We start from the raw sequence: 24,329 nt of genomic DNA on the forward strand, positions 1-24,329 counted from the left end.
AGTGGCCCCGCGGAGCCGGCGCGCTCCCGCCTGCAGGGGGAGGGCGGACGGGGCGCGGGGACCGGCCAGGCCGCGGCAGGCGCTGTTTCTCTTTCACTTTCCTTCCCTCTGAGGCCGGCGCGCTGGCGGCGAGGAGCGGCGGTGGCGGCAGCCGCGGGGTAGGTACCCGGCTGGCTGGAGAGCGGCCGAAGGGCCGGAACTCGGCCGCCCCTGCGCTCCCCGCCCAAGTTTGCGCCGGGAGCCGGAGCGGCACCTCCAAGCACCTGCCGCGGCAGGCCCCGCCTGGAGCCGGGAGAGCTCTTCGGGGGCGGGGACGGGGGTGGCCTGCCGGGGTCTGGGGGCTTCGAGGTCGCGCCTTGCGCTCGGGGGCGGAGAGGGCGGCGGGCGCACGGCCCTGGGAGAGGCGGCGCGTCCTCCCAGGCGCAGCCCCGGCCCGGCCCGAGCGGCGCGTCCGCCGGGCCCTGGCCGCGCACCTGCCAGGCGGGCGGGGAGGCTTGTGCTGGGACCGCCTAGGGCAGTGCTACCGGGTCCTGCCGGAGGACGAGGAAAAGTTCCCTCCTGCCCCCGCCCCGTCACTGCAAGTACTTGTTTCCTTTAACCTTCTTGGTGACAGGGCTCTATGGTTTAAGATCATAATCCCACCCCGGGTCGGGACTGTGCATGTCTGCTTTCAGAGGACTTTGTCTGACTTTGGAGCTTCGTAGCAAACCTGTGAGAAAGGCAGGGCCGTTAATCCCAGTATATAGAGGAGGAGGCCGAGATCCAGGCACGGATAATAAGTGCCTTGCTGCAGGTCATACAGGGGCTCAGGACCAGAACCCAGACCCCCCGTCTCATAATTACGCTCTCTTTCTGTTACACCCTCGACACGATTTCCTGAGTGGATAGGATGATTACTTGCAGAACCTATTCCGTGCATATTCTCAGTGGCGATGTGTCTGTCGATGGAAGATGGAACGATGCCTTTTACCTCTCCGGTTGCTTTGTACTTAATCTATGAGTTAATAGCTGAGATAGAAAAGTTTTTGTTTATAGAATTAACTTGGGAAGTCCACACCTTTTTTTCATGTTGTGTTATCTAAGAGGACACGTTTGTTGTAAGAAACCTTTAAAACTTTTAAAAGTAACCATATGGACAAGTCATGCTAGACGTTTCTGGGAAAAAAAAAGTTAAAAGTTAAAAAAATTAATGACATTCAGTTTTTACATTGTGCTAGCTATATGTATGTTGTCTCATTTAATCGTCACAACTGTAGGAGGCGCGCATTCTTGTTTTCATTTTACAGTTTAAAAAACCTTAAGACTTAGAGACGATAAGTAACATTGCCCAGGTTATACATTTACTAAATATGACTGCTGTCTGTTTAAGATTTTGCAGTCTAATAGAGGAGATTAAGAATGAATGTAACTGTAAATAAAAATAGAAGGAAAAGGTAACAGGAGAGAAATAAGGGTAAAAAAAAAACCGGGGAGATTACACTGAGGATAGCTTTGGAAAAGGGTTTGAAGAATAGGTAGGCTCTAGATAGGGGAGCAGAAGGGCTCTTTGGATGGAGGGCATAGGACCTGCAGAATGCACTATGGAAAGAGCCATCCTTCCAGTTTTCCTGAGCTTTGAATGGTATGTTAAGGTCAGTCTGTGGAGGGTCTTATACGACAAGCTGAGAAATTTAAAGGTTTCTCTGTTACAGAGTAAAGAGGAGACACTGACATTCTTTGAGAAGAGGATCCAAATGTGACAGAATAAAATAAACTTGGTAGAACATAAGTTGGGCTGCAGGTGGAGAGGTAATATTTGAGTAGGATGGCTGTGGATGGAATGGAAAAGGACATCCATTTGATTTGATTACCAACTAGGTGTGGAGTACAGAATGGAAATAGGGAGCATTTCGATAGGGAGGATAATGACTTCAGTTTTGAATCTTTTAGCTTGTGTTGGCAGAAACTCCTAATAGAGCAGTCAAGCAGATAGTTAAAAGGCATTACTCAAGAGGTAAAGACATCAAAACTGGAGTTAATAGCCTCAGGCGTCATTTGTATAGAGGTGACAGTTGAGGCCTCAGGATTGGGTGAATTTGTCATTATTCTGACTTAATCATAGCAGGTTTACAAATTAATGTTACAGTGAGGGAAATGTTCTGTTCACCTGTTCACCCAGTTTGGAACATGTAATACTTGCTGCTAATACATTGGTGTTAATACAGTACGAGGAATTTGACACCTTTTTTTCTCGTCTTTTTAAAATTACTGTGGAAGAAGATATGGGAAAGCAGAACCACCAAAAGGAGTGATGACCAGCGATCTCATGAGAAGTCTGGATGTTAGTTCTCATGCCTCAGGACATCCAGTTGGGAACTCCACACCAGCTCCTGGGATCAGACTTTCATACACTTAATACCCCTGTTTGCCTGAACTACTAGAGCCAGTCCTAGCTAACCACGAATGGCTACCCAGAGGAAACACTTGGTGAAAGATTTCAATCCTTACATCACTTGCTATATCTGTAAAGGGTATCTGATCAAGCCAACTACAGTGACGGAATGCCTCCATACCTGTAAGTATTCTTTATTTTGTCATCTACCTGTCAGAAGTTTTGGGTTACACTTCTTCTTTTAAAACTACCACATTTTGGGTTTCTTTTTCCTCCAGATTTTAACTTTTAAAGCAATGAGTATTCTAAGAATTAACTTTGCATTTATTTTCAGAATTGAATTTCTCACTGGGATTCCAGTGGTATGAATTTTTTCTTGTTTCTTTTTTAAATTGTTAATAGTTGACTTTTATCTGATTTTAAAATGTTCTGAAAATCATAAGCAGTTATTGGTTATAGTTTTTTTTTATGTGAACTATTTTAGGTTTTCTCTTTTTAAAAATTTTACTGAAAGAATTAATATGCTCAGATTTTTTTTAGGATATGCATACTTTAGTTCATTGTAGGTTTTTTAAAATCACTTTATTGAGGTATGGTTGACATAAAAAAGCTATATGTGTTTAATGTGTATAACTTGATGAGTTTAGAGATAAGTATATATGCATGAAATCATCACATCAATGCCATAAACCTCATCCATCACCTCCAAAAGTTTTCTCTCCCCCTCTTGTTTATTATTATTATTATTGTGATAAGAACACAATGTAAAATCTACCCTCCTAGCAAATTTTTAAGTGTACAACACAGTATTGTTAACCGTGGGCACTGTGCTGTACAGTAGATCTCTAGGACTTATTCATCTTGTATAACTGAAACTGTACCCTTTGACCAATAACCAACAGCCTCAGCATCCCCTGGGAACTTGTTAGAAATGCAGATTATCAGGCCTTCCCCCAAAATTACAGAAACACTCTGGGAGTAGGCCCAGACATCTGTGTTTAACAGTCCCTCCAGGTGATTCTGAAGCATGCACAAGTTTGAGAATCACTGTTTTAACGAATGATCATATCTGGAACTCCTGACAAGTTTCTTTTTCACCTGTCCTATCAGTAGAGAAAGAGACATTTTTATAGCCACTTAGGCCAGGATTTCACCTATTTTTTGTGTTTTTGCCAATATGAATTTATTTTCCTATTTCAGTGAAGGTAATTCCAGTAAGTTCTAGTTTAATGCCTGTTATGTGCACCAAAGTAGATACTTTATATACTTGATTTCATTTTAGCTTTACAGTAACCTTGAAGCAGTTTGGAGGGGATGTGGGGAGACAGAGAGGGTATAGAGATTATCTTCACTTGCGGGTGTGGAAGCTTAAGAGCTAAGTCACTTGCCCAGTCTCGCAGCTTATGAGTAGTAGACCTGTATTCAGCTCCAAAGCCCATGCTCTTTCTAAGATAACCTGGGACATTTTTTTAATCCCCCCTGCAGCTATTCTCCCTCTGCTTAACTTACATACTATTATACCAGTAGTTTTAAACAGGGTTGCAAAAAAAGAATCACCTGTTAGTTGTTAAAATGGCAGATTTTATAAATATTTTACCACAAAAAAAAAATAGTCACCTAGGAAGCTGTTTAAACATAAACTTTTTCACAACTCCACCTGGAGAGATTGGTGGGTGTTGTGATGAGGTCTGGACATGTGTATTTCGGAAAACCTCTCCAAGTGATGTTGATGTATACTTTTTGGAGGTATCACTGGGCCCATGCTGTTCAATTACCAGTTAACTATGAACTGTCTTGAAATGCTCATTTACTGTTGCACTGTATCATTATCTAACTTGAACAGTTATCAGTTAAACATCATCAAACAGATATTTATTGAATACCTACCGTGTGCCAGGCACCATTCTAGGCACAGAGGATACAGCAGTGAACAAGGTAGTCAAAAATCTCTGCTCTCAAGAAAGGGGAAAACCAATAATAAACATGCCACGTTAGATTGTGTTAAATGCTATGAAGAACAAAGAAGGATTGTAGATAGCAGGAGAGTTGGGGTTATTTTATATAGTGTGTCAGGGTTGACCTCTTTGATATGATGACATTTGGACAGAAACCTGAAGGGATTGAACTCTGGATATATGGGAAGAGCATTCCAGGCAGAGGGAAAAGCAAGTACACAGCCTTGAGGTGGGAATGCCCTTGGCAAGTTTAAGGAACAGCTAATCAGTGAGAAGGCTATTGCTGCAGGTCAGCTGAAAGATTATGGGGCCTTCAGCCAGGGTAATGAGGTGTGAGATGGAGGCAGGGAAGAATGATTGACTGTGGATGTATTTTGGAGGAAGAACCAGTAAGATGTGGCTACTCTAGAGTGGGGACTTTGTCTTATACTTTCCTGTTTCCCACTACACGAAACATGGCACCTGGACATGGTCCACAGTCTGTTTTGTTTTGCTTCTTCTGACATTAGTGCATTGTTTTTATATTTGGATTTCTCCAGCAAAACCTGCCAGTTCTGTTTGGCAGATGAGAAGAAAGCACAAATTCTCCAGTTTTTATCTATATAATACAGATTTTATATCTGTTCTTCTGAAAGAAAATTTTCTTTGGGACATAATGAAATCTCAGTTTAAATGTTATTTTTTTAAAATAAATTTATTTTATTTATTTACTTATTTTGGCTGCATTGGGTCTTCGTTGCTGCACGCGGGCTTTCTCTAGATGTGGCGAGCGGGGGCTACTCTTCATTGCAGTGCGTGGGCTTCTCATTGCGGTGGCGTCTCTTGTTGTGGAGCACGGGCTCTAGGCACGTGGGTTTCAGTAGTTGTGGCACTCAGGCTCAGTAGTTGTGGCTCGCGGGCTCCAGAGCGCAGGCTCAGCAGTTGTGGTGCACGGGCTTAGTTGCTCCGCGGCATGTGGGATCTTCCCAGACCAGGGCTCGAACATGTGTCCCCTGCATTGGCAGGTGGATTCTCAACCACTGCGCCACCACGGAATTTCCTAAATGTTACTTTTTTGAAGGAAAAACAAAGGATTCTAGAAGTATAAACAATAAGTTTATAAGCAAGGGTTATGTTTATGTTTGCAATGGCAATTTACGGTCTAAAGGGATAGGTGACCGTTTAACAGCTCGTGTCATTCTGGCCTGAAAAGTCCCTTGGCAGTCAGCAAGCCCCTTTACTGAGAGAGAATGGACATGGCAGAATTGTGATTAAAAGATACAAATATGGCCTCTTTCATCCACAGAGAACACAGAACAGTAGAGTAAATGATGGTGGAGTCAGGCACTCAACCCAGTGTCTTAGGAGACCTGAGGATTCTGTGCTGCTAAGCTTTATGCACTTTCTGGTCCTTGGATTTCTATATATTTTTTGGTTTGTATTCATACTGGGGCTTATAGGCAAAAACTATCCCACTTGCAAAATATTCCCCTATTTGTGTTGATAAAATAAATAGTACTGTATAGCATGTTCCTTAATCATTGGTTGGCTCTTTGATGTTACCTGGTTTTCTTAGGTATAAGGTGGGACAGATATATGTGGTACAATGATTTGGGATCAGTATAGAATAGAGAAGTAGGCCAAATGGGACAGGAGGAAAGTGAGAAGTGTTAAGTGACATTGAGGTACCCCCTAATAGTTTCCATCTTGACTTTGGCATATAAAAAATATCTTATTAAAATAACTTTGTACATAGACTATAATTTTATGATACTATAAGTAAAGAATGGGTAAAGAATAGTTCTTATTATGAAAACTCATAATAAAAGAGAAAGATTTTGTTCTTACTATTCGAGTTTGAAATGTGTAAATGGAGCTTTATTATTGGTGAGCCAAATCAGACTTTAGGACCAGTCCCTTCAGAACTCTGGTCAAGTGAAGGAATAGTCATCAAGTTAGGGAATGTATAAAATATCAATAAATTTGGATGCTGGTAAGTGCGATGAAAATAAGGAAACAGAATGATGTAATAGCAGATATATGTCAGGATGTTGCAGCAGAATGAATGCCGGAGAAGGAACCAAAAAGAGTGTTTTCTGAAATTCCTAAAGCCATGGGCCCAAGGCCTTCTCAGGCAGGGACATAAACGCTTGGGCCTGGCTGCAGTGGGGCGCTTTGGGGTGGGAGGTGCAGAGATCATGAGTGGCTCTCCCTGCTTTGATGTGGATAAACGGAGTTACTTTACTCTTTCAGATTACTCTGCACATGCATCTTGACTCTTTCTCTCTCCTCAAATCAGTTTGTTGATCCCCTGTTCTCCCATTAAGAAATTCTGGAGGTAACACTGCCTGGCTTCCCTGTGGATGTAGAAACAAGGGCCAAAGTGACAGCAGACTCTGTCTGACTGCAGCAGCCCTTGGTGTTCTTAGCACTCAGCTCTGTGGAAGACAGAGAAAGGGGCAAGCCAGTCAGAAGGAAGGGGGAGGCAGAGGTGGCAGCGCAGAATGTCCCACGCTTCTGACAAGGAGTCGCAAAAAAAAAAAAAAAAAAGGGCTTATAAAAGCCCCATCTGTAAGTAGGCTCATACCTCAACTACTAATACCAGCTCCCTTCAGCAGACCAAGGACGTTTGATAAAAAGATAATAGAACTTTAAAATGAGGTAAAAATTTAAAATACAGATGAGTTTTCCGTTTAAATGATCACTTAATGCTAGATGAACTAAATCCACATGTCTATGAGGTAATTTTAACAACCTAACAAATGTATGGTTTGTTAGGTTACATGTGGTTACATGTCTATGAGGTAATTTTTACAACCTAACAAACCTAAGGAAATAAACTTGTTCACACAAATAATTATTGAATTCTCTAAAATAAAGAATTAGATGTCAGGCACTTTGCTAGCCGGTGGAGTAGAGTGGTAAATAAGATAAATTTGGAACTTAAACTCTGCTAAGCAAAACTCAGAAGCCAAGAAGAAACTTCTACAGGTGTATTTGGATCTATTTTTTTCTTTTCTATGTGAACTCACCTCCTCTGAGACTTCAACTACCTATGCTGATGTCTGCCAAATCTTTATTCTGAGCGTCAGAATCCCACTGGATGTCCACTTAGATGTCCTGAAGCCTCCTGGAACTTAACATTACCTTAAAGTGAATGAATGGGATGCCAGTTCAGTTGTCCAAGCAAGAAATATGCTCCATGCTTGACTCTCCTTACCCTCACTAACAAAACAGGGGCAAAGTTCTGTCTGGTCTCTCTCTGTAATCTCTCTTGAATCTGTCCCTTCACTCTCATCCCCTGTGACCTTTCTCGCTCAGGCTCTCATTCCTTCTCACCAAAGTCCCTGTAGCCCACTCCTAAGCTGTGTCAGTGGTGATCATTTACAAGGGCTTACTGTCTTCATCGCTCACACTTCGGCCAACCCAAAATTTCCTAAAGGTACTCTACTGCCCTCAGGATAAATTAAAGCTACGCAGCTGTGACTGATTTCTGCCCTCTCCCTCCCCCCACCACCTGACACACACACGCTGCACACACATGGTTCAGCTGCTTGCTCTGCTTGGAACGTCTCCTGTATGCCTGGCGAGCAGCCGCGCATCCTTTAAAGCTCGTCTACTCCAACATATGCCACCTGTCTACTCCCATAGGCAGATTTAGCTTAAGTGTATCCTTAGTACCTGGTACTTGAGTGCTCAGTAAAAGCTTAAATGAATAAATAAATGGTCAATCAGTTGATTAGTTTATTGTGTGTTTTTCCTTTCCAAGATGCAAATGCAGTGAAAGGTAGCTTGAAAGGCATGTAGATAGTGTGGGTTAGGAATTACAGATTTTGAAAAACTGTCTTCTAAAATATAGGTGGGAGCTTTGTGGGTCATGGGTAGGGGGAGAGAGAGACGCAGGACTGGGGAGTAGAGATTGGTGGTTCTAAATTAAGGGATGCCCTATCTCTTGCACCAGGGTCCTGAGAAATCTTTGAGGTTGCTTAGAGTGTGTTTGCTGGTGGTTGTATAGGTTGTTGACTAAAAATGAAAGACTTTTCACTTAAACTAAGAACAAAGGAGCTTTGTTCCAGCAGCTAAAATGTGCAGAACACAGTGCATTGGTTCTTAACTCTTTTGTGGCTAGAGGCCTCTTTAAGAATCTGATGATTCTTTCCTCAGAAAAAAGGGAAGGTTATAGACATGGAATTCTGTGGTACAGGAAAAGAAAGCTTTCTTCTTTCTGCCTTTTCAGAAATTATGGTGGTAGTCCCTTAACTAAGATGAATTCTTTGGAAAAACATTGTTGTATTTAGTTTTCAATTTATGTAAAGAAGGGTTAATTGATAATTAAATATAATTGATGTGACAGTTAAGGGACTTGGTAATTTTATGTAGTACTGTGTAAGAATGAAGGAATAATTTAATCATAAGATGGTAAAATTTAAGTTCTACCATCATTTATTGTTTTTTGAACAAGTATCATAAATACAAAAGTATTTAATTAAGGTACAGAGAACTGTTGATATGTTGATACTCATTGTTTAAAAATCTTATGCCACATATACTCGCTATTCAAAGTGCAGCCTCCAGACCAGCAGCAGCGTCACCTGGGAGCTTGTTAGAAGTGCACATTCTCAGGCCTTACCATAGACCTCCTGAATCCGGATATCTGGGGAGAGGGCCGGAAACTGGTGTAATAACAAGCCCGTCAGGTGATTTTGTGATTCACTAAAGTCTGAGAAGCACGCTCTGGACCAGACATTAATAATAACCAGCGTCTCTAGAAGTAGGCAGTTTGTACTTTTAATCATACAGTAATTGAAGTAAATGCTAACAAAATTAAGATAATGGCTGTTATTTATTGAATGTTATATTGGGGGTCATGGGCTTTACGTGCATTGCCTTATTTAATCTTCCCAAGAACCCTTCTAGTTAGGTGGTATTATTAAATCAGTCAGCAAATGTTTATTAGCACCTACCTTGTGCCAGTCATTACTCTAGGCAGTGGGAAGACAGCAATAAACAATACAGATATAGTCTGTCCTCCTAAATTTATGTTGCAATAGAACAGACAAAAAGCAAGTGAATGATATAATTTTAGATTCTATGTATAACACATGCTATGAAGAAAAATAAGACAGAGTAAGGTCTTGCTTGGAAGTTACCATCTGAGCAGAGAGCGTGAATAATAGGAAGGAGCAAGCTATGAAAAGTTTGAGGGAAGAGTATTTCAGATTTTCATGCTAGTGTTTTTCACAGAGACAAAACTCAGAAAGGTTAAGTAACACAGCTAATAAGTGCTAGAGCTAGGTTCCTATTCCTGTCTGACTCAGGTACCTCTTCATAATAAATTGGGATATTTGCTAATTTTATTTTTTCTTCTTTCTGCTAGTCTACATTTTCTAAAATTTCTTTAAGCAGCATGTGAATTTTCAAAATATATATAGTAAGCCTCTTCTAACTATGTTTTCATGACTGTATACCTGTCATTATGTACCCAATCAGGATCTGAATTTATTAATAATTCTGAATGATAGCCATTATAATGAAGAAGAGATATAAATTGAACTTTCCAAGAATGTATTCTTTATAAAATTTGATTTTTAGAGTCAAGACTTACTTGTTTTTAGAGTAATAATCAAAGGCCTAAATAGGAACCGTACTTAAACCGTACTTAAACCTAAATAGAAACCGTACTTGAAACTGTACTTTCAGTAGGTGCAAATACAATGTTCTAGGGTTGTGGTAGAAATGAGGTCATTGGTATAACTGATGTTACATATTTCAAACAATATTTTGGCAGAAACTAGTCATTCATGAAAATGATTATAGTGTTCATTTTGATGATTCTTTTTAAATAGGAAAGAATAATTATAGGCCTTAAACAATCTTGGTGTCATCTATTATTGGTAATAATGTTAAGAAGAATTATATCAGATGTATGGTTCTTTTAGCTTTTGAAACTATGCATTAGATAGTAAAGAATGTTTGAACAGCTGAGCAAAGATTCATAGTGGACACTAAAAGACAAAACTAAGGGATAACAAATAAGTTGTCTTCTGTATTGGTTTCTGAGAATAAATTATATCTAGGTCAGGATGAGTTGGAACTGATACCAGTGATGGATTGAGAGAAAAATATGTAACCTAAAAACCAAATGTATTCAGAGTTAGAAATCGTGGGCGGCGTACAGGTATGTTTAAGAGTCTAGCACAAAGGTTGAGTGTAAACATTATGAACAAGTAGAGTCCAACCAGTGTAGAGGAGGCCAAAAATAATTTCTGTTTGGGTACTTTGAAGATGTATCATATCTACTGGTGTTTTAGAACATACTGGTTTTTGCCAGACTTGTGTGTATATATATATATCAGAAATTCAGAAACCAGTGAACAAAGCTATATTCTCTCAGAATGCTCAACCGCTGACATTACTCGGTTTAATAGAAAATGATCATTTTATTTTAGAAAATTATGTAGCTTATATTGAATTAACTCATTTTAATTGTCAAGAAAATTACTAGTGAATTCAGAATCTCTTCCCTTGCCTTAGTTGAAAATCTAGGCTGATTTCTGACTTGACTACAGTAGTACTCCTGTGAGTCCTAAAATCGTGGCTCCCTCTGCTATTCCTAACCCCTGTGTCCTTATTTATTCCACAAATATTTACTGAGCACCTCCTCCTCCAGGTACTACTCTGGGCACCTGGGACACATCAGGCAGCATAGTAGGCAGTAAGTCAGAGTGTATAAATGATGGTACACTCTGGTGATAAATGCTACAGAAAAAGGGAAGGTCAAGCTGGGTACAGGGAATTGGGCAGTCAGTGAGAAGGTATGACCACTTAAGGTAGGCCTGTGCTCAGGGTAGGCCTCATCAGGAAGGTGGCAGTTGAACAGATTTAAGAAGGTAAAGGAGTTGGCTGATCAGATACCTGATCCCAACCAGTTGGGAGTTGGACATATGAGTCTGGAGATGATCAGCATTTAGATCATATTTAATCAGTGAGAGCGTCAAGGGAGTGAGCATAGATGGAGAAGGGGTGATGGCCAAGGCTGAGCCCTGGGTGCGGAGGGGGAGGAGGCAGTGAGGTAGGAGGAAAACAGAGTGGGTCCTGGGAGACAAAGCAAACACATAGTGTCGGGGAGGAGGGACCGGCCGAGTCAGTTGTGTTGAGTAAGATGGGACCGAGGAAGGCCCAGGCTGAGCAGCGCAGGCGCCATGGATAATCTCGCTGAGCACTTTCAGTAGAGTGGTAAGGAGTGGAAGTCTGGGTGGGTGTGAGAGGATGGAAATGTTTTAATTTCATTGTTTTGATAATGTACAATGATTATGTAAGTCTTTCACCTTAATGAAGGTAAAGAAGGGGTGAAAAAAGAATGGGAAGAGAGGTATTAGAGAGAGAGTATAGGTAACTCTGAAATGGAGTGATAGCTGACAAGGGAAGTAGGGTCAACAGAAGTTTGATTCTTTTTTTTAAAGATGGGGAAATAATGTGTTTGAATGTTGATAGGAATCTTCAGCAGATAGCAGAAGACTGACACAGGCGAGAGAGAAGCAATGGAGCAATGTTCTCGGGTCGTTGGAAGGGGGTCTAGTGAACAGAGCAGAGATTGACACATGAAAGTTCTAGAAACAGGCAAGACCACAAAGTTTAGATGTTAGTGAGTGAGTAGGTATGGTGATATAAATTCTGTTTCCTTTTTTTTTCTTCTTTCCTTTTGTTTTCAGTAGAACAGGAAGTGAGGTCATCAGTGGAGAGTGGAGATGGGGGAGGATAAGTGAGGGCTTGAGGAGAGAGGAGAAAAGGTATGAAGTATTGGTGAAGAGCATATGGAATTAGGGCATTGAGGGTGACTGCCTGGCAGATGAAGGACCCATTTTTGAGGGTCATGGTCATGAATTTAAGGTGAGAGACCAATCAGCGTGATGCATGTTTTTCTCCCACAGTGTTCAGCTGTAATCTTGCAGAGCAGAGTATGCAGAGAGTTGGATTTAGCTAGGGTTAATAGTTTAACTGAGCAAGTATGACAAAAGAAGAGAAGGGAAGAAGAGTTGAAGTAGAGCAAAGCTATTTAGAGTCTGTGTGAGGAAGTGATTATCTGATTGGTCATGGAATTTATGTTGATAAGGAAGGGAATGAGGTCATTATTACACTCACTGACCTACTAGAGTCTGCCCTCACCCTGGAGTCCCACTTGACTCCATAAGCCTGTCTGTGGAAGGCCCTCCTGGACTCTGTGGTCTCCTGACCTGCTTGGTCTCAGATTCCCCTACGGTGCTGAAGCCCCAAGACTGTGTCCTGACCCTGTCCAGCGGGCTCTGCCTTGCTGCCTGTCCCTCTGTCCTGGCAAAAACAAGAATAAAGCATTCTCCTCAGTAGAAAGTAATGCTATCCTTAGTGTTCTCCAAGAAATTGCAGCTCATGTAGGCCTTTGAAAGAACTGTGCCACGTATAACATAAGATGTTCATTAGTTCCTTATATGAATAAGACCAGGAGATACTGTCTCATGGAAGCAAATTACAGCTATTCTGGAAAACTTTAAAAATAAATAATGTCAGTTTCACATGTAAGTATGTATCAAAAGCAGCAAATTGATACCTCTTCTCTTTGCAGATGACCACAGTTTACTTATAAACTGTTAGTAGATAACAGACATATTTTTCAAAGGTGAACTGTATCAAATGAGTGTTGTTAAGAAAGGCACATGAAGATAGTGATGTGCTTAAGGAAGGAGGGAAAAATATGCTTCTATGCTGACAGATAAAACCAACACACTCAGGTGATTTTAACGAAGTCAGCCTTTGATCACTTTTAATAAACAGAGCATTACTAATGAATGACACGACCAAGGACATGAGAGAAAAGACTGTTATTGGTTTATTATCAGTGATAGCAGAATTGGTGCTCAAGAAGAGAAATTTCCGTAGATCACTGTGTCATTAAAAGCTGGGAAGTTAGCTTTCTATGAGAGATGTGGGCAGACCATACATCCAAGATAGCAACAACAAATGGGCTTTGTACCTGTTGTGAAGAACCCGCTCCCCTCAAGAACTTGAAAATACAAAAAATAGGATAGCCTTTTAATAGTTAAACTATGGAATCAATATAAAATGATGCTTCAGAGCAGGTATATGCAAAGTGATCAGGAAGAGACACAACAGGGTTTCTCCTAGACCAGTGGGACTGTGCTAGAATTGTACTAAACATATAAAGTGAAGGAAGGAGTGTATAATGTGAAAGCGTTGGTCAATCTTGGACCCTCAACCCCAGAAAAAGAAGTATCATACATGCAAAGATAGGCAGTTCCCACTCAGGTGAAGCAGTGTGCCATAAATATCATACTTGAGTTGCAAAACTATCTCTAGGGTGAACAGGGCTGCAGAGGGTTAATACCAGTACATGATAGACATTTCAAGTTCCATTAGCAAGGTCATCTGTTACTTAAGATACATGCGTCAAACTAATCATGCTCTGATGCCATTCAATATTCGATTACTGATTCTTTTTATTATGATTTTATGCTCATCCAGCAATCTAACTTAGTGATAGCTCGTATTTATTTAAGTTACCACTCGTTTACACATTTTACATATATTATCTCATTTAATCCTTCTGAGAACCCTGTGAGATAGATACCCTTGTTATCTCCCAGTACAGAGAAGCACAAAGTAATTTGCCTAATGGCAGAACCTGGGATTCAGATGCAGCTGTCTGCCTCAAGATTATCTTTTATCTAGAACAACTGTGCCATACTGCCTGGGCTTCTCATGTAAGTCTGCATCATAGAGAGAGAACACATTAATCCCATATTCTTTTGATTATGTTTTGTCCTGTGTCGGTGATTCCCTAGTGGTGAATGATAAAGTGGCTTCTGGTTAGGATTTGGCAGAGGGCCACATCCTGGAATGGGGCGGCCTCACTGAGGCAGTAGCCGGGAAGGATTTTGTGGCGGGGTTTTCCCGGTTGTCTTCTGGCTGCTTCGGTGAGCGCTTTGCACAGTTAGAGTCCTGGCGCTCATCTCCCAGAGATTTTGCTTTAATTGGTCTGGGATGGGGACCATGAATACGTTCTTTTAAAAAATCTCATTGGTGATTGTGGTGTCCATCTGAATTTGAAAACCACTGCTTTAGATGACACAATGACTCTTTCCCTGCTAATTTGTATAACAACCTAGTTCAAATCTAAGACATGGTAAAAGGAACGATTTCACTTAGTAAGCTTTGGCTGCCCAAATGGTTTAATGATGGTTGTGATGAGCTAAATATAAAGATTAGTTAAAAATATGAAATCCTGGTGCTCGGGACCAAATGGTACTGATTTTAAGATGTGTTGCGTAGTGGTTTGGATTTTAGGCCTTGAGCCGCACATCCAGCGTGGGGTTGGGTGCCCTGTCTGCTACACGGCTGGGCAGATGTGGGCAGCCTGCTCAGGCTCTCCGGTATCGCACTCCTCCTTTGCCAGAGGAGGATGATAGCAGTCCATACAGTGAGCCACACAAAGCCCTGAGCCTGATACTTGGTTAATGCTCAGTAAATGTTAGCACTTGTTACCATTTAAGTGCTTTTCCAACTGGGGATATCTTTGGTGAGCCTAACTCCCTTTCTGACCAGGTGTTTCTGCTGGCTCCAGCATCTCTCTATACAGTGCCTGGTGAGGATGAAGTCTCTCCTTGGTCTCCACACACAGTCTTAACCGCAGACTGGGACCTTTTAAAACATCATTCTTGGACCAGTTGAGTTAGCCAGTACAGCAGTTGAGCAGTTAGACAGCTTAGTATTAAATCTTTAAGATATTTTTAAAATGTGTTTTTCAGCTTGTATAAACCAAATTATAAACTAAGAATCAAAGGTCAGTTTTGTAGTGATGAGTTTTTTTTTAAGCGTCTAAGGGAAAGCAAATTCTCATTTTACTTTTTTTTTTTTTCAGTTTCACTGAACTTCTGGCCTGTATTTCCTTAGGTTCTAATTTATATAAGCTTGTGCTTTATTTAACAGCTTTTAAAAGCATGTGGGAGATGTATTTTCTAGAATTTTTTTTTGTAAGAATATATAAGCTACTTAAAAGGGCTATTTTGTGCAAAATATTCAGTTTAAAAGGAGTTCTAATTCTACAAGTGGACATATTTAAGGCTCCCAAATTAAGGGATAAGGCATTCTTTTTCTGTATACTTTAGATATATAGATATAAAGTTAGAAGACAATGTAGCATATAGGTATGCATTGGGTAAGAAAATGGGCTCTTGATTCAAATCCTGGCTTTCGCCACTTACTGGCTCCATGATTTCTGGCAAATTGCTGAAGTTCTCTATTCAGTTTCTTCATCTGTAAGAGGCCTAATAATATTACCTAATTAATGGGGTTTTAATGAATATTAAATTATGAAGTTGTGTCAAATTAAATATATTTTGAAGTGTTTGGGTGGTACCTGTTACATAAACCTTTTAATTGTTAATGATTATGATGAAAATGATGGCATCCACCACCAAATCATCTGAACAAAAAAGAAAACTAGAGTAAAAATATGATATTTCAACATCTTAAATTTTTCTCTTAAACTATTTGAAAAAAATTTAATTAAAGACAATTATGGGCCTTAGCATCTGTAAAAAATTTTTTTAAATTCTTTTAATGTAATATTTTATGTAGTAAGGTTAATTCCTATGCCCTATGGGATGGCTTATCTGTCATGTTTACTTGGTGGTCAGATTTAGCAGAGATGCTAAAGATGTTTTGGGGGGATGGTATTTCTACATTACATTCTTTTCCTTTGTAAAGTTAAAAACATTTTTTTTAATCTGCAAAATTTGATTTCATATCAGAAAACCTGGATTCAAGTCTCTATGCTGCCATTCATCAGGGAAGGCAGGTTACCTAGCTTGTAAAAACCTCTTCTCCTTCATCTGCAAAAGAAGAATAAGATACTGTATCTCAAATGTTGGTGTGAAAAATAAATTCACCGCCTGATGGGGCTTTCTATCTCCCTCTGTTCAGCACTGTTCAGTAGAAATAAAATGTGAGCCACCTGTGTAATTTTAAATTTTTCAGTAGCCACTTAAAAAAAACAAATGAAATTAGTTTTAATATATTTTATTTAATTCAATGTCTAAAATATTATCAATTCCACATGTAATTAATATAACAATTATTAATGAGATTTTTTTCATTCTAAAAATCTGGCATGTGTTTTACACTTACAGCACATCTCAACCTGAAGCAGCAACATTTCAAGTGCTTGGGAGCCACATGCCACTAGTGGCTATCACGTTGGACCGTCCAGATCTAGAATACAGATTAATATGCCCCATCAGCATCCCTGAGCACTGGGGCTGCCTTGGCCTTAAGCAGCCTTATTCTTGAAACTGTGTGCACCTCTGGACAAATGAGCCTCACATTTCTTTCTTGAACAACCTAGATTAATATCTTTGCCCCTGGGAGGATAGGCTCCTGCCCTTAGCCTTTTGGCTGACCCAGATGAAGACTTGCTCTGGGCAGGTCATGTGCCTCTCTGTTTGGCCAAGGCCGGTAGACAACCAGGAATTCCTGAATACCTTGAGCATGATAAACCTTTTGAACAACAGAGCCCCAGGGCAGGATCAGAGATTCAGGACAAGATCGGGCTTTATAATACCCCTTCATTCTTGCCTCTTATCTGTACTATTTGCCTTCTTTCCCAAATTTCAGAGATTGATCTAGTGTCCCTGGGAAAAGAGCAAATACCAGCAATCTGCAAAAGAATTGAGCTTTTTTTCCTTCTACCTCAGTATGGCTTAGCAAGGCAGCCCTCCCTCCCAAACATTAACTTTTTAAAAGACATTTAGAATGTTTTGGAGGCCAAGAAATTTGGAGGACAGATATATTCATATCTACGCTTTTTCTGTTTTAAGGTTTTCTAATACTGTCTTCATCCAAATTTTGTGAGAATTATAGTAAAGGGTTGTTACCGTAATAGCTGTATGTCATGGTAGAAAGAGGTAGAGAATAGGGGACTCGGGTGTACTCTTACAACAAAAAAATCTGCTCAGATGTTACCTTCTTAGGAAGTCCTACCCTGATCACTCTTACCTAACATATAGCTACCAGCCCCCAGCACGCACGTGTGCGCTCTCTCTCGTGCTTTTTCCCTCTCTCTCTCTCTCTACCTCTCTCTCTCACCCTCTCCCCCTCCCTCCCTCTCTCCCCCTCCCTCCCTCTCTCCCTCCCCCTCTCCCTCCCCCCCTCTCCCTCTCCCCCTCCCTCCCTCCCTCTCTCTCTCTCTCTCTTGCACACGCACACACACCCACTCTATCATTTTTCTGTTTGTTTTGTAAATATCACTTATTACTAACTAAAATTCTTTCACTTCCCAAATAGAACATAAGCTCCATAAGGGTATGGACTTTGTTTTGTTTACCCCTGCACCCCCAACTTCTAGTACAATGCTTGGCTATTGAATCAATGAATAAATAAGTGAAAGGAAATACCAAGATATTATTCTCTGTATGTATTGATCATTTTAAAATTAGTTACTGAGGAGAATTCTTCCCTGACCATTGTTGCTCTGACCAGTATGTGTGATGTGTTTGAATTTTCAGACCTAATCTCAGTGGTAGGAATCCTAGTGTTTACTCTTGATCAGTTGTTTACTTAAACTTTTACTTCTTTTAGATAGTGTGGGGCTTAAGGAGGGGGGAAAGTAGTTTGTAATGGGGTTGTAAAAGGGGGAGCTGATCAGTACCAGGTGAAAATTTAAGATTACACAGGGTAATAAAATGCAGGAGGAAGTACTGGAATAGGGAATTGGACTGAAAAATTCTTACAGTTCAGATGCTGTAAATATGTCAAAGGTTTTTGAGCAAGACAGTTGGTAGGTAAGAAGCTTAGGGAAAAGGTGGGAGAGATTCATAACCAGAAAGATTAGTATTATTTGGAGTATTATTTGGAGTATTACAGTATAGGCTGTATAGGCTTGTGGCCGAAAAGCCACAAATCATATTTCTGGTGTCTTTGTTTATAATCGTTATTTAAAATCTTAATTATCCCTTTCAGATTCTCAGTCATTCTTTCGGTTTACCTCTTGTGCTTTTGTACCAGCTTGATGTCACCACCCATACTTCGTGCCCCTTGGAATTACAGTGTCTGTGAGCACAGACTCCTCATACTCTGCACAGGCCAGGAGTTCCGTTGTAGCTCCTGGCTTGTCCCAGGAGCACCCTGCCAGTAAAAAGTAATCCAGACATACTGAAAACTCTCAAGTATTATTAAGAACTATTTATGTTGCATTCAGATAAACTTTTAGTAAAAGAAATAAATGCAGGCTTACCAGCTTTTTTTTTTATAATATGTATATTTTTATTTTGCCATCCATCAATTTTGCTAATTTATCCAAGATCCCCTTGGATACCAAAATCTTCTAAGGCTCAAGTCCCTTACAGTTGGCCCTCCATATCCGTGAGTTCCACATCTGCAGATACCATCAGTCTTCTAAATAGAGCTACATAGAAAATCCATGGTTTTGTAATTAATAATTTCACACACATAAATATTTGAATTTGAGATTCTGTATGTTCAAAGCTTACATTTATGAGTACTTTCTAGCCCTATTTCATTTTGAGATAATTTTAACAAGAATATTTTTTTCAGGGCTTCCCTGGTGGCGCAGTGGTTGGGAGTCTGCCTGCCAACGCAGGGGGCGCGGGTTCGGGCCCTGGTCTGGGAGGATCCCGCATGCCGCGGAGCGGCTGGGCCCGTGGGCCACAACGGCTGAGCCTGCACGTCTGGAGCCTGTGCTCCGCAGCAGGAGAGGCCGCGATTGTGGGGGGCCCGCGCACCGCGATGAGGGGTGGCCCCGCTCGCCGCGGCTGGGGAGAGCCCTCGCACAGAAACGAGGACCCAACACAGCCAAAAATAAATAAATAAATAAATAAATTTTAAAAATATATATATTTTTCATATTTCCAGTTTGGGGGTAAATTTCTAAAATCTCTAAAGATAACATACTAGATTTTCAAGTTTTTTCAACATTGCATGGAAAGTGAATCTTTAATTTACACAGATTTTGTGCTTCAGATTTGATTTTTATTTGGAGAAGACAGGATGGGCTTGACTTACCAGCTTTTACCTTTCCTTGTCCTACTTCTTTAAATGAAAATCCTATCATTTTATGTAAACGCATCAGCTTTTTTTATAGTGCTATGAATAAATTGTTTGGCTTGTGAATATATTTAAGAAAAACAATAAGCAGAATAGTCTGTACTTTTTGTATTGTGGCAGTAGGCTTTACTTCAGTTGGGTTTTTTTATAGTGTTATAATGTTAAGGTTTTATTGATTAAAGAATGGCATTTTACATGTAGTAGATAATTTTTAAGGACTATTTCTAATTACATTAAGTTCAAATGATGTATTTTAACCTAACATCTTTTTTTCTTCTCAGTCTGTAAGACTTGTATTGTCCAGCACTTTGAAGACAGCAATGATTGTCCAAGGTGTGGCAACCAGGTTCATGAGACAAACCCGTTAGAAATGTTGAGGTACGTAAATGTATTTTTAGTTCAACTAACTTAAATAAATTATATAAACTCTTAATTTTTATTATGCATCATATTCGTTAGCTCTTTGACTCAGTTAATGTAGGTTTTATGATTTTCATTTTAAAGCATTTTATTTCAATTTAAAGTATTTTATTAAGAGGAAACAAAAAATAAGGCTGTGCATATTAAATATTTAAGAAACACATTTCCAAGTTAAAAATTATAACTTTATCTCAGGCTCTAAGTTACTTTAAGTTGCTTAAGTTACTTAAGTTGTAGTTATTTTCAGTATTTTAAATTTATTTATTTATCTTTGGCTGTGTTGGGTCTTCGTTGCTGCACGTGGCTTTCTCTAGTTGCAGCGAGCGGGGGCCACTCTTCGTTGTGGTGTGCGGGCTTCTCATTGCGGTGGCTTCTCTTGTTGTGGAGCGCGGGCTCTAGGCACACGGGCTTCAGTAGTTGTGGCTCACAGCTCTAGAGCGCAGGCTCGGTAGTTGTGGCACATGGGCTTAGTTGCTCCGCGGCATGTGGGATCTTCCTGGACCAGGGCTCGAACCTGTGTCCCCTGCACTGGCAGGCGGATTCTTAGCCACTGTGCCACCAAGGAAGTCCCCTATTTTCAGTATTTTAATATTCTACAAAATACTCTATATTTGCTGAGCTACACGGTAGTGGAAAGAGGGCAGACCTGATGGTCAGGGAGACTAACCTTGATACTATTAATTTTTTAAAATGTATCATATATTCAAAAAGAGTGTACAAACAAACATTCATGTAAAATTTAAAAGAATTTTTAAAATGACTACCTTTTTACCATTTACTTAGTGGTATAATCATTATACCAAATAAATAGTAATAATATAAAGAAGTATAATCATATATTTTTAAAGATAGAAGTGCTACATAAGATCCTAATCCAAATCCTTTTTCAAGATTAGAAATTGAAATTTATAGAAGTGACAACATTGCCTAAGGTCCTAGCAAACTCAAATGTCACTTCCCAGCTACAAGCCAGGTGTCCTCACCACTAAGCCCGTTTTCTTCCCACTGTTCCTATCATAGCTCTACCATAGATCAACTGTGCAATCTCAGGAAAGTACCCATTGAAAAACAGAATTAGATATTCTCTAGAGAGCCCTTATTAACTTCATCTCTATGTGATGTTTGCCATCCTGTAAGTCTGGATTTGCAAGTCTTACATTTTAGACTTCTTTTTTATGTTAGTGCCTATAGTTGGAATAATTTGTCTATAAGTAAATGTCTGGCCCATTGGTTTTCAAAGTGTGGTCCCCAAACCATTAGTATCTTATTAGAAACGACAGTTCTTGGGCCCTGCCTCAGACCCTCTGAATCAGCAGCTCTGAGAAGGTGCTGCAAGTGAGGGGCATCAGGGGTGTGAAGGGAGGGACAGATGCCAGTTTTAAATAAAATGGTGAGGATAGGCCTCATTGAGAAGGTGAGATTTGAGCACAGAATTGCTGTCTCTGAGGGAATTAGCCATGCATAAGTCTGGGGAAAGCGTGCCTGTTTCAGATCAGGGGAGCAGCCCGTGCACACGGCCTGAGTCAGGAGTTAGGAGGGCACCTGCAGCTTGTCTGAGGAGCAGGAAGGGAGCCTGGGTAGTGGGCCAGGAGCTCAGAGATTGTGGACCTGATCTCTGACCTGAGCAATTAGAGAATGGGGTTGTCATTAACTGAGCTAAGGAAGACTAAGGATAGAGCAGGTTTGGGGGACAGGTAGATGGGGAGTTTGGATTTGGACAAGTTGAGTCTGTTAATCATTTCAGAGAAGAGAGAAGTTGGCAGGTGAATATACATGTCTGTGATTCCAGGGGAGAGGTCTGGCTGGGGTTAAATATCTGGTAATCTTCAGCATGTAGACAGTATTTAAAACTGTGGGACTGGATGAGATCATGTAAGGGTGTGAGTGCAGAGAGAAGAGTAGAGGACCAAGGATTGATCCCTGGAGCATTCCAACATTGAGAGGTCAGGGAGAGGAGGAAGAACCAGCAAAGGAAACTGAAAAGACACAGTCAGTATAGGAGAGGGAAGATCCAAGTGTGCGGCTTGGAAGCCAAGCAAAGAAGAGGGAGTGATGGACTGTGTCTGATGTTGTAAGGTGAAGACAGAGTTGACAGTTGGATTTAGCAACTTGGAGGTCATCAGCCTTGACAAGAGCACTTTCAGTAGAGCTGTGAGGCAAAAACTTAACTGGATTGTTACAAGAGAGAAAGGGAGGAAGAAGAATTAGAAACAGTGAGTATAGACAACTTTTTCAAGTTTTGCCACAAATGGGAGTGGGAGCAAAGAAATGGGATGGTAGCCATTCAGAGAAGTACAGTCAAGAAGGCTTTTCTATTTTGTTGTGATGTGGGAGAAATAATGGCATGTGTGAAGGGACTAATCCAGGAAAGAGCAAAAAGGTAATAATAGGAGAGTTGGGGAGAGGGGGCATTGCTGAAGCAGTGTTCTTGGGTGGTTGAGAGGGAGTGAAATCTAATAGAAGAGACTGGCTTCATACAGGTCATGTGTAGCAGCAGGTAGGAGGGCAGAGTAGACATGGGTGCAGATGCCATAGGTAGATGTGGTGGTCAGAGTCTGTGCAAGTTTGTGTCTCACTGAGGAGAAGATGTTTATCAGCCAAGAGTAAGGACGGAAAAGGCAGGTGTAGGGGTTGGCGAGAGAAGAAAGTGTGTTGTCCAGGAAAGTAAGAGAATAAATGGACTGGGAAGTGTAGTGTGAGTCCTGGCAACCTGAAAGGCACACCTGGGCTGTAGTTACGAATTTGAAGGGGTGTGGTTGGGCTTTCCAGCCCATGGGTAGAAGGTGATGGAGAGCTGGATTGGACTGGTGGTGTGGTCACACCAAATGATTTTGAGCAAGTGAGGGAGGGACAAGGGAGTCAAAGGTGCGTGCATGCTGTGGCTGTAACGGCTGCTGTGGGGTAATCCTGAATGGACGGCGAGGGCAGCGAGAACATGACGTTGGTGAGGAGTGATGTCCCACGGGGACAGGAATGGAACTAGGTGATTCCTGAACCGTTTGTGCATAGTAAGAAGAAATTCTTTCAGAGAATTTGGGAATGGGTATGTAGCAGATGAAGAAAAGAAAGCAATTACTAACACCAGGGAAAGAAAAAAGTTGAAGGAGGGGATATCTTTAATCAGAGTACACTGTGAATATTTAGATAATCCTAACCATGTAAACACTCATTATTTTTAAAATGGCAGTAAGACTATTAGGAAGATGAGAGTTGGGAAAACATATGTTGGGGGGAAAGGGGCATGGCAGGATGATATCAGAGAGCTAAACCTTTATCTCCCACAGAAGGAGGTCAGAAAAACCTAGACAGCAGAGAAAGAATGGCTTTGTTTTTTAATCTATCATCTGTCTATCTATCTATCATATATATAGAAATATGAAAGTAAATACTAGACGAAACAGCTTGGATTTGAAAGAAGTTGCCCCTGGGGTTGTAAGAATCAGGAACAGAGAGGGCGGGGCATAAAAATGTTGTATTTTCATATAAGGTTACGGGGAAGTTTGATTTGTAAATTATACATGTGTATTACATTGATAAAACAAATATTAAGAAGAAGAGAAATAATACTTCTCTTCAACACTGCTACTATTAAATAGTCTGGGAAAACTTTGTGAAGGAGTTAGTAGGTAAGTCCTGAAGAATCAGGTAACATCAGCTTGGTTGGAGAGTAGGAACTGGAAAAGAGTATTTGAGCCAGGATGAAGAGCATGAGGGAGGAAAACAGATTGGAAAAGGCAAGGCATTCTTGGGGATAATTGAGCAAGTCAGTTGGCTAGAGAAGAGTGACAGGAGAGCAGCACCAGTTACACTTTGTAGGTTGGACTCAAGTTATATAAACACTTGAAGCCAGGTGGTAGGAAGAAATTAGTTCTTGAGCAGGCAAATAATGATCAAATTAGTGCTTAAGGAAAATTCATCATGAGCATGTCAAGGTAAGGGGAAATCTCTCTATGCTGTCCTCTAAATAGGGTGGTAAGTGAGGGAACGGAAGGATGGGAAATGTGGAAAGACTGGGTGGGAGAAACATTGAGAAGCAGCTGTCTGGGGCTTGGTGAGTAAATATGTGAAGCAGGAGAGACAGGTAGGTTAAAATAATGCTTGCATTTTGAGCCTATTTGGGAATGATATGGTATCATTTCTAAATTTAATTTTTAAAAAGTAAGACAGAGGTATTCAGTATTTTGTTGAAGGAGAATAGATAAGATAGTCTTGACATATATGAACAAAAGGAGGTGCTTGGGATATTCAGCATCTGTTGGAAGTATGGAACTTGACTCAGCAGAGAGATGCAATGTGTGTGTGTGTGTATATATATGTTATCTGCCTATATGTTAGTTTTGAAGTCACAGAAGTGGGTGAGATCTTCAAGGAAGGCAGCCTGTAGAAAAGGTCAAAGGGTGCAGAGAGCAGAGCAAAGGAGAATACTCAGATGTAGAGGTAGTTGGAAAAGAAAAATCTCTTGGGGACAAAGGGAGTTGATAGAAAAAAAG

General features: G+C 40.7%; 1 protein-coding gene across 3 annotated transcripts in view; it reads left to right on the forward strand.

Moving 5' to 3' along the window:
- The window catches only part of PCGF5 (polycomb group ring finger 5), a 115,806-nt gene that overhangs the window by 51,071 nt on the left and 40,406 nt on the right, over positions 1 to 24,329 (forward strand). For all 3 annotated transcript variants that reach the window (XM_082339642.1, XM_082339641.1, XM_082339640.1), the window contains exons 2-3: positions 2,260 to 2,554; positions 19,701 to 19,797. In XM_082339642.1, coding sequence (XP_082195768.1) covers positions 2,443 to 2,554; positions 19,701 to 19,797 — 209 coding nt within the window. In that variant the 5' untranslated portion in view covers positions 2,260 to 2,442. The remainder of the gene's footprint in view (positions 1 to 2,259; positions 2,555 to 19,700; positions 19,798 to 24,329) is intronic.

The sequence above is a fragment of the Balaenoptera borealis genome, assembly GCF_965194805.1.
Source record: "Balaenoptera borealis genome assembly, chromosome: 10".
NCBI classification, from domain to species: Eukaryota; Metazoa; Chordata; class Mammalia; order Artiodactyla; family Balaenopteridae; genus Balaenoptera; species Balaenoptera borealis.